Source organism: Magnolia sinica, chromosome 5 (genome assembly GCF_029962835.1).
Source record: "Magnolia sinica isolate HGM2019 chromosome 5, MsV1, whole genome shotgun sequence".
NCBI classification, from domain to species: Eukaryota; Viridiplantae; Streptophyta; class Magnoliopsida; order Magnoliales; family Magnoliaceae; genus Magnolia; species Magnolia sinica.
In genome coordinates this window covers 21,372,188-21,383,331 of record NC_080577.1, presented here as the reverse complement: position 1 = coordinate 21,383,331, position 11,144 = coordinate 21,372,188, and the positions used below count along the sequence as shown (strand labels likewise).

The window sequence follows — 11,144 nt, the reverse complement described above, 5'->3', positions numbered from 1 at the left end:
TATGCAACCCACTTTCGAAGGAAAAACCCTACCATTTGATTATCGCCTCATCATTACAAAATTCCGCAAGTGGCCAAGTAAGTCATTGATCTTCTCATAATTTGGTCATATACATTGACATCAGATGTATCTGCTTATTTCAACGCTTAGATTCGAAAGTTGATCGGTTTGGATCGAGCTATTTTATCAATTCTAGCACACCCGCGCACACTACACATGACAGAAAACAAATCGAGTGCTAATAGTTTTCAACATGCTCGATGGGACTCAATTACAAAATATACTTATCGGTGCAATAATTTCTTGGAATCATGAGCCGAAGGGGTGGTTGTAATTCTTCAATAGCCATCACTAATACTGTTGTTGTTGTAGCTGACGAGCCTCCTGCTCAGGAGGAAGAGTTGCGTTGCAAGTTCAACAGGTACCTGAGCAAGTAAATCAATCACCTAGTTCATGCATGTTCCACAAAATCCAGATAGACCATCGGCATCTCGAGTTGAAACTCTCGAGATTATGTTAGCCGAGATAATTGATGTGTAAAGAAAATTTCGGCACATCGCAGAATTGTCACAAGTTCAGGCAAAATAGTCACGAGCTCAAATTGAAGCCTTTAATAGGTGGATGGTCAGTCATACCAAGAGCATGAATCGGTTGGTAGCTTTGTTTGCTAAAAGAATACCTGTTACACCTCAGTTACACGTCAATATTAGTTATGTTGGGAATCTAGCACTAGTACCACCAATTTAGTTAGTGCCACTGACACTTCTTTTACGATGAAATGCACCACATGTTCCTATCTCAGGTCAAGTCTAGGACGTGTGAAATTCACCACCACTTGTAGATTTCAGACGTCCTGAACGTGTTCCTGTCCCGGATGTGTGAAATTCACTACTGCCGGTACATTTCTTGTGTTTTAAATATGAGAACGGAAACTTAATCCCTGAAGCCATGAATTAAGGGATACTTGGGGAGTAATCTTTGCCCATAAATCAACCTTATAATGAAGAGAAATATCAAGTTGGTCCAGAAATACCTCCAGTTGCTACACAACAATATTAGGATTATAATCAAATTGTTCAATTAGTTCAGGAAGTAGCAGGCCAAGTTCTCAATCGAACAACTACTACTGTTTATCATGAGTCTTATCCTGATTAGATTGACCGACAATATCCATTGTCGAGGAGTTATCGATCAAATTATACGCTACTTATAGGTGATATCGGTTAATCGACTATAAAATATATAGGTTGTTTTACCATAAAGTGTGGGGAATTGGCCAATAATTATCACTGTAAATTATAATTATTCGGTCATTCTCTAAGTGGGGTAGCATTTACTTGATATTATAATCTGTTGTCGAAATCCATACAAACCTGACAGAAAATGGAAGAGAAGTTTCATGCATTGTTCTTTTATAAGGATAGAAAAATTTATATGGCTGATCATGCACGTTTTCAACAATTGCCAGAAGAATCAGTCGAAAATTATATTGCTCAGTTTAAAAGGGCAAAAAGTCGATGCAAGATAGTTACGACCAATGGTAATTTTATCCAATTGACCCAAGATGGTTTAGAGTTTAAGTTTCGAAAGAAGTTTATTGGAACATAATTCACAGATATCTATTATCTAATTAAAAAGGTATCTTGATATGAGGCTTTGCTTCAAGAGTTGATGCGACAAAACAATGCATCGGCAATGACATACTGTTATTATCCTAATTATGATGTTGCAGTGATTGCAGTTGTGGCTAAACAACCATTTGTTTACTCGGCTTTAATTTAAATACAGACAATTACACCATCCAATCAAAAAGCTCAACGGACGTACACTTTTAATATTACTCAGGCTAATGAAATCTTTAATATATGCTAGAAGGAAATTTATCAAAGTTTCTGTCAGCTATATGATACCGACAACTAAGGAATTAAAAATAATAATTATTGTAAATGGCACGGAACTTAGTCACATTCCACTAATAAATGTATTGTTTTCATAAATGTTATTTAAAACCATATCGACCAAGGATTACTGAAGTTTAAAAAATAATAATAATAAAGAAAAAGAAGTGATGTTGATTGATACTTATCAATTTCCAACCAGCATGGAAATCAATGTGCCCATCATTAATCCTCAGAGGTTGGTTCGGCTAGGACAAAAAATTGTTCTTGGAACTCAAATGGATCAAGCCAAGGAATAGGACGTTGGCAAGAGGAGTATGAGGCCTAAGCATACGGTTAAACGAACCGAAGCACATTCGGAGCCAGTAATTTCGGTTTTACTAATTGAACTATCAAGCAAGCCAATTGATCAATCCAAACCTTGAAGAATGAAATTTCTTTCACCTACAAAGGGTTAAACATGTTAGCGATCACCTTGGGTCTGTCCTAAGGCAATGGATGGTTAAACCATGACTTACTTAAGAAGGAGTTTGGAAAATGTTGAGTCATCCAAAGTTACCAGCAGAACCAAAAGGGATGGCGTGTACTCAGAAACGACGTTGGCAAAGGCAATGAACTGTGAAACGAAGACAATTAGCCATTATATGAGGTGAACCTCGTATGAAGTTTCTGCAAATGTGATCAAGGCTAGTAATTCTAGAATTTGAAGAGTAACAAATATCGGTTAATATGGTCGAACTTCATATAGAGTCAGTCGAGAATAACCAACATCTTGAAAATGAAGGCATGGATATTAAAGGATCAATTGAATACTTCAGTGATGAGTGTTTCTCGGATGATTTTCTGATTAAAGAATTGTTAGTAAAAGCAAAATCACTAGAACAAGCCTCATCTAAACAGAATAAGGAAATTGAGAATGAAGCTGGAAATGAAGTTGATAAATAATCAAATTTGGAGACACTTGTAGGCAATGTCTGAATTTGATGATACAGTTTGGCTCGTTCCCACCGATTACGTTGGATTGCAATATAGTACTAACTCTGTTATTGAGTTTTCATGCTAAACCATCTCAACCAAACAAAATGAAAGGAGACGTAGAAGAGTTAAGTCCTCCTATAATCATAGGACATGGTTCATTTGGATCGACCTTTGGTCAAGGCCGATTTCACAGCTAGAATATAACAGGTCAAGGAGAGTCAGCAAAAATGGATGTTTTATTGATATGACCAAAATAGTAGTATTGGCCAATCAAGTAACTGAAGATGGTATTGAGTTGAAGGATTTGAAGCATGCGCTAGAGAAATTGGATGATTCTCAAACTTAAGTTCAAGATCCTTTAGTTGAAGTAAATTTGAAAATAAAACAATATCCCAAGCCTACTTTTATCAGTGGATTGTTGGATCCACATATTCAGGTCGAACTCATTAACTTGCTCAAGGAATTCGCCGATTGTTTTGCCTGGGACTATTATGAGTTCTTTTAAGTAGACTAAAACTTGGTCGAACACAGGTAACCTATAAAAGAAGGTTATCGACTGCATAAACAGCCACATAAGTGGATGATGGCCGAGGTGACAAAAAAGATAAAGGAAGAAATTGAACGGCTTTTAAAAGTAGGTTTCATCAAACCTATCAAATATGTCAAATGGATTTTAAACATAGTGCATGTCATTAAGAAAAATGGGAAGCTTAAAGTTGCATTGACTTATAAAATTTAAGTCGAGCCACACTAAAGGATGAGTATCCTATGCCTATGGCCGATTAATTTATCAATCGGGTTATTGGATATCAAATGGTATCCTTTATGAATGTTTGTTTAGGATATAATCAAATAAATGTTGTAGTATAAGATGTCTTAAAGACAACCTTCAGATATCATGGTCCTTTAGGTATGTTTTATTGAGTCGTAATGCCATTTGAGCTTTAAAATGTATGAGCTACTTATCAAAGAACTATGAATACCATTTTTCATGATATAATTGGTCGATTCATGAAAATCCATATCGATGATTTAGTAGTCAAATCAATCAGTTCAGTCAAACATTTTGACCACTTACTCAAGTCATTTAAAAAGACAAAGATTTATAAGCTCAAAATGAACCCCCTTACATGTGCTTTTAGTGTATCGGCCGAATTTTTTTTTAGGATTCATGGTACATCAAGAAGGAATTGAAATCGATCAGCATAAGGCGAAGCAATAATAAAAACTTGGCCGCTGAGAAACAAAACTGTTCAGTTACAAAGGTTTTTTAGCAATGCTAACTTTAGCAACAATTTATTTCTAATTGTGCGTGAAAAACTACTATGTTTTCTCCTTTTCTGAAGTTGAATTTTTTTTATTTTTTTTAAATGAGTTCAGATGGAAGATAAAACATCAGTTGGCTTTTTGAAAACATTAAAAATTATTTGTCTAGGCTACCAGTGTTGATGCCACCAGTAAAAGGTTAATTGCTCAAGCTACTAACACAAGACGACGATGACTGAAAAGAACGCGCGGTCTATTATCTTTGTCGAACATTGTTAGATATGGAGAGACGGTATTCCACCATAGAAAAGTTAGATATTATTAGATACCGAGAGACGATATTCTCATAAAAAAGTTATGTTTATCATTGTATTTCGCGGCTATAAAATTACAATATTATTTATTAGTTGAAATAATCAATGTAATTGTAGTAACTAATTTAATAAAATATATATTAAATTGGTCAATTTTGAATGGCTAAATTAGCAAATGGATTTCGTATTATCTGAGTTTTACTTAGTATATGTACCACAAATGGTTGTGAAAGGGTAGAACATAGCAAATTATCTATCCAATCACTCTTTTGACATAAAAAGTGAATTTTCTTTAGAAGATTAAGTTTGTATATGATCTATCGATCATCCTGAAAATTAATATTTGATAATTCAAGGACCGACAAAAGATCAGGAGCAGTGATTGCCCTAATCGATCCAACTGGTAGAAAATAAGAATTTGCATTCTAGCTTGAGTTCGATTGCACCAACAATCAAATTGAATACGAAGCTTTGATAATTGGTTTTAAAATGTTGACCGATTTATGAGGAAAAGATGTATTAGTAATGGATGATTCTTTATTGGTAATAAACCAATTAATTGGTTTGTTTACTTTGGACTTGAGGGGCAATGTTGTACCTTATTTCTGGTCATTTTAGAAAAAGCCAATGAGAAGACATGTGGTATTGCATGAGAGATAAAAGATAGATGAAAAGATCTTCAATATACTTAGAGTGATTTTTGCGGAATCGTAGCTGTCATAAATCCATTGCTACACATCATTGGATGGTCAATGAACTAACACTATTGGGTTATCTAACAAGCGGAGAGAAAAATGTGGTCGAGCAATTTAAGATACGGGAGACGACCAAGTGACAAAATGTTGCCGATAGAAGAGGAACAGTCATAAAAGGGAAACTTAACTAGAAAATGATTGAGAGAAAGGCCCTTCGACTACTGTAACCACTAGACTAATGATAAAAATATTTAAAAGAATAAATTGGGCAACAAAAATCCATAAATAGGAGATGAAAAAGGACAGAACATAATCTAATCCAATGCCAAACAAATCTATCAATATACTTTATCTCAAGTTATCTTAGGAGTAGCAATAATCCATTAGCGGTAAGTCTTAGCTATAGTCTTTAGTTGTAATCCAAAATTACACTCATACGCTGGATTTATTCTTTATGCAATATCACATGGTTCTTTCAAGAGACGCATTCTTACTGTCGCTCCTAGTGATTGATTGTGAGTTTTTTCTTTTATTTAATTGCACTGGTGTGTAAATCCCATTAGGGAGATTCTAATTGTTGTTATTAACAAATTACAACCTCTGATCTCCCACAAGTGTCCACCGCTCCAAAAAATCATTTTCAATCAATCAAGTAATTGACGGCTTGGATTGGGTAGATTTGATGACCACCCTTAGGCTGTCACATTGAAGGATTGGTGCGTGTGCGTTCTACTAACAGAGTGGATGAGTTAACGGTCTTTATGTTCTAATGCAACGGATTGAGTTTTAGCTAAAGTAAGCACTTTGTATAGAAAGGTTTCTTTGAACTTCTGAAAAACACAGCTAGAAGAACCGAACCATGCAGCCCTTGTTTCACCTAACAGCGAGCCTCTAGCCAGCCACGCTGTGAAGCACGACTGTCTCGACGGTAAGCCCAGGTCCGAACCCGAATAGCACGCCCCACTCAAGACCTTCACCAGTCGTCTTACACCCTTCTTCCACCGACTTCTTCCTCATCTCATCCAGTATAAACAGCACGCACGCGCTCGACATGTTCCCATACTCACTCAGCACGTGCCTCGTCGCACGCAGCTTCTCAGCCTTAAGTCCCAGCTTCATCTCCACATGGTCCAAGATCGCAGGCCCACCTGGGTGCATGATCCAGAACAGAGAGTTCCAGTCGGAAATACCCAACGGCTCTAAGGCCTCAATAAGGCTCTTTTCAATGTTATTTGAAATGAGCCCTGGCACGTCTTTCATAAGGTGGAAGGTCAGACCCGCTTCCCTAAGATGACCATCGATGGCTCCATCGCTGTCTGGGAGTATTGTCTGGGCTGCGGAGATAAGCTCAAACAAAGGTTTCTCAATGCCAGGGATGGGATCTGCACCCACAATCACAGCAGCTGCGCCGTCTCCGAAAAGTGCTTGGCCGACAAGGCTATCGAGGTGAGTGTCGCTGGGCCCACGGAAAGTGACGGCTGTGATCTCAGAGCAGATGGCCAGGACACGTGCACCTTTGTTGTTTTCAGCAAGGTCTTTTGCGAGTCGAAGCACGGTTCCACCGGCAAAGCAACCTTGTTGGTAGAGTACGAGACGTTTGATTGAGGGGCGGAGGTGGAGGAGCTTTGTGAGCTGGTAATCGGCGCCGGGCATGTCGATGCCGCTGGTGGTGCAAAAGATGAGATGGGTGATGTTGGACTTGGGCTGGCCCCACTCCATGATGGCTTTGGATGCAGCTTCTTTGCCTAGCTTGGGTACTTCCACCACCACCATGTCTTGTCTTGTATCGAATGATGGAGCCATGTAGGCACATACGTTAGGATTTTCCTTTAAAATCTCCTCCGTCAAATACATGTACCTCTTCTTGATCGTGGATTTTTCACCTGCACAAATATTACGTGTGTCATTGTCAGATCAATGTGAATTTTGGACTTGGGCCCATCTAGTGGGCCTACTTAGAGGGATGTTCTTGAATGGATCATTGGAATCTTGGCAATTTTACAATCTATCTGGCGGTGGTCGTGACTGTAGGGAGTGTATGACTCTTATCAGGTGGCCACACATGATCATTGGTTTAGATTTGATTGTTAGATTATTTAGATTGAGTAATTTAATAAGTTTCATTGCTGTTGTGATCATTGTAAATAAGTTTGGTGCAGGATGCTGGACTTGTGATCTCCATATATGGTTAGCAAGCTTATCTAGCTCTATTTTCTATAAATAGATGTCATGGTCCTCTCAGCATGTAGAGAACAAACCCTGGTCTCATTTAGAGGTTCTTCTGACGGTGTGAGGTGTAGAAGATCAAGATTTCTATCAGGCATTAGGAATGTCTTCCCAATCAGGTATACGTTAATATTATAATGGTATTGAATCTCTGTTATTTATTCATACACAATCGGCTAATTCCGTAATAAAAATCTAACATGGAGCACTTTAAGGTAATTTCTGGTGGGCCCGTAGGTAAGGCCCACTCATTTCTAGCCCACTTGACGTCGCTTTGCGTACCCATTTTCACCTAACCGGAATCCTCTATGGCATCTGTTGTACGCAGCAGGTACAACATCCGAGGTCTGTGGGGCCCACCGTGTTGTTTATAAGACATCCACGCAGTTGATCATGTTCTAACCCTCGTTTTCACCGTACATCCCAGAAATCACTGTGATCCAAAGCTCAGGTGGGCTGCACCACACGGAACAACGTCAGATCACGCTCAAAACCTCACGCGATGAGGATCATCTGATGTAAGAGTTGAATGGCAGGACATGGTGGGCCCCGCACACAAACTATGGTTGGCATCCCCTGTCTATAGGTCCCTGTGGTGTGCCCTACCTGAGTTTTGGATCAGATGGTCGGCCCACGTACAAACTAAGGTCAGCATCCCCTGTCTTTTGTTCCCTGTTGTGTGGCCCAACTGATTTGTGGATTGGAATGAATTTTGTCCAGAAGGACTAACATCCAGACACGCATCTGATGGACGGAGTGGATGTCACAAACACAACACTTTGTGCCCGATAGAGCTCGGGTGTTGTACCGGTTGATTACAATAGGTGTTCAACTGGTTCATCATAAAATATCATAATGTTCATGATATTTGGTGCAACCAAACGCGCCCATTATCAAAATGTATAAAGATTTTTCAAAATCTCATTATTTAATTTTTCTACTTTTTGTCAAGGTATTATTGTGATATTAACATGAAATTTTATTTAAATATTTGAACGATCATTACATGTATTTAAAAAGTTTTAAATGATTTATTAAGTTATAATAAATATCTTTTAATTTTTTATTTCCATAGAGAATTTCCCTACAGTATCATCCTAGAAATACCTCGAAATCTCAAAATTTTCTGAGAAATTCCCAAACTCACAAATTGCCGACGATGGGATTTGTTCCCGTGGTTTCAATGGCCTGGATCAGCCCTCATCTGCTGATTAAAGTCATAAACGGGCCCATCCCCAAATTCGGTAGGGTCTTTCTTAGGGCTAGGCCGAACCACTTATCAGGTGGGCCATGGCCTGCCCAGGACCTAATACCACAGAGGCTGCCCCCCCTCATTGCAAGCTTTAGGGTGTGTTTGGCTGCACCACATTTCATGAAATTTGATGAAGGCCCAAGTTAGATTGATTTATCATGATTTTCTAGCAACCAAACAAGACAGCCTTAATAATCATGTTTACGTAGTATGTTAAATAAGGGAAATGTTCCTGTAAGTTCAAGCTATGTTGGTATTGCATCTGAACCGTTCATCTCGTGACTTCAATTTAAACATGGGATGTTCGGGAAAATCAGGCGGATCCATTTCCTAAGTGGGCCCTATTATCTGTATAAATGCAAAATCATGCCCAAAACATAATAAATCACTTCGTGGGGCCCACCTAAGTTTTGGAGTGGTCTAAAAGATGGTGGAACCCTCATCTAGATAGGATAAATAGTGAATCGTCCAGAGGTGTAGACCTCATCTTGGTGGGCCCCACAAACAATCGACAAGGTTCCTATATCAGGTTGAAAGTATAGCAGGTTGGGTCCGATTGGTGCTCAACCCTAGCCTAACCTAAGGTTCCTATATCTCAACCCTAACCCACCCAACCTCGGATTGGGAATTCTCAACTCAAGCTTAATCACTTTGATATATGCTAATATTTTCATTATTACATTAGCCTACCATATTTCAATACACATCCTTTTTTTTTTTACCTATGATTTATTTATTATATATGTAGGTATTTATATTAAAAGATTTATACTTTTCTAAAACAAAGTTAAAATATATATTTGGGAGTGAAATCCAGCATATCTTGTTAGCTTGAGTCAATTGTAACTTATATATCCATCTGGTCCCCCATAGTAGGATTTCACCGGAAGCGGATTGCGTACTGAGTAACTCAGTTCGGTTAGCGTACTGAGTAAACTCCGTGGGCCCCTGTGTCATTCATGCATTGTATCCACTCCGTCCATCTCTTTTAACACATAATTTTATGGCTTTATGCCAAAAATGGATTATGTAAAATCCTCAAATGGACCACACCACTGGAAACTGTGTGAATTGAACATCTACTGTTGAAAAATTCTTGGGGACAACAGAGGTTTTAGATCAAGCTGATAGTTGTGATTTCCCTTCATCCATGTCCTTCTGATCTTATGAACAGGTTGGATGACAAATAAACATCACTGTGGGCCTTAGAAATTTTTCAACGGTTGAAATCAATCCTTCCACTTTTTCCATTGGTATGGCCCACTTGAGCTTTGTATATGCATCAATTTTGGGTTGAACCCATAAAATGATCTGGAAAAACGAATGGATGGCATGGATAAACCACATGCATTCGCGGTGGGCCCAACTGAGTTTACTCAGTACGATAAGAGCCTACTGAGTAACTCAGTGCGCAATCCGATTTCGATTTCACCACCTATGATACTCAAACCCTTAACCGGGTGTTGAAGCTCCTGAGAGTTTACCACCAGAGCAAGAGTAAGGATACAACCAAAGCCTAACCCAACCTTTATCAGGTTCTATATATATACACCAAACCTTGATAGGCCGAGCCCAACCCAATGTCAGGTAGGTCACGGGTCGGGCGGGTTCTTTCAGTCCTATCCAACGCACATAACGGTGGGCCCTATAGAGTTAAACCTTACCAATAGTTAAAATGCACCGGGGCGTGGGTCCATCGCAATTGTCCGATCCGAACCATCAGGATCATCCGACATGGTCTCGGCACTAATGCCCACACATATCGAAACCGTTAATTTCGCAAAAATGAGAAATGTGGGAGAATGGAAGAATGTTATGCTTACACATGCGCTTGAACTTCTGTTTTATCTCCACCTTGTGCTCGCTGTTCGTGACTCGAAAGTAGTAGTCCGGGTACGTGCTTTGATCCACAACATTCGGTGGGTTAGCGGTCCCGATTGCCATCACGGCGGCCGTTCCTTCGGCCCTCTGCGACTTACGGATGGCATCGACGGTCACCATTTCAACGGACCACGGTAGTTGGTACGTGGGAGTATGGATGAGCGATGGATGAATGGACGGCACAAGAGGTTTGGTTGTGCTTTCGTTTCTTATAGGGAGATTGCTGTAGATGGCCAGCCCTCCTCCCTCTCTCTCTCCCCACACCGCAAAGAGCAGCTGTTTGGTACTCCCGCCGCCTACTATTCTTTTCCATTTTAACTGTAGTAAATACATGCAGGCGTATTGATTTTTCTTACATCGTGATTGTAGTCGTTGGATCTGGGATCATTTTTAAATAATCCAAACCGTTCATGTGATGGTTCTCATCATGGAAGTTGGGTAAATAACTCTCAGATTAAAATATTTAAATTCCTTGATCATTTAACTATTTAAACTCTATGATGATAGTTCACCACCGTTTTCAAACTAGTAGCTAATCATGGATGATATCAGGCCCACCGATTGAAAAATTCTCGATTCATCCAGATTGGAGTCACCTTATTAATGGCCTAGATGGCATATAAACATCACGGGG

The 11,144-nt window shown here is 39.2% G+C and overlaps 1 protein-coding gene across 1 annotated transcript; it reads right to left on the bottom strand.

The window, feature by feature from the left end:
- Positions 1 to 6,023: 6,023 nt before the first annotated feature.
- Positions 6,024 to 10,785, bottom strand: LOC131245716 (chalcone synthase 1-like). Its single transcript, XM_058245356.1, has 2 exons — positions 10,453 to 10,785; positions 6,024 to 7,034 (listed from the first exon to the last, which is right to left on the bottom strand). The coding sequence occupies exons 1-2, from the start codon at positions 10,628 to 10,630 to the stop codon at positions 6,043 to 6,045; spliced, it is 1,170 nt and encodes a 389-aa protein (XP_058101339.1). The 5' UTR covers positions 10,631 to 10,785; the 3' UTR covers positions 6,024 to 6,042.
- Positions 10,786 to 11,144: the final 359 nt, after the last annotated feature.

Bases quoted from the DNA above. Each gene is read 5' to 3' on its own strand.
- LOC131245716 (XM_058245356.1), bottom strand. From the start codon at position 10,630: ATGGTGACCGTCGATGCCATCCGTAAGTCGCAGAGGGCCGAAGGAACG. The intron at 7,035-10,452 runs GTAAGCATAACA...ATATTTGTGCAG, and splicing joins ACAGAAGTTCAAGCGCATGT to GTGAAAAATCCACGATCAAG.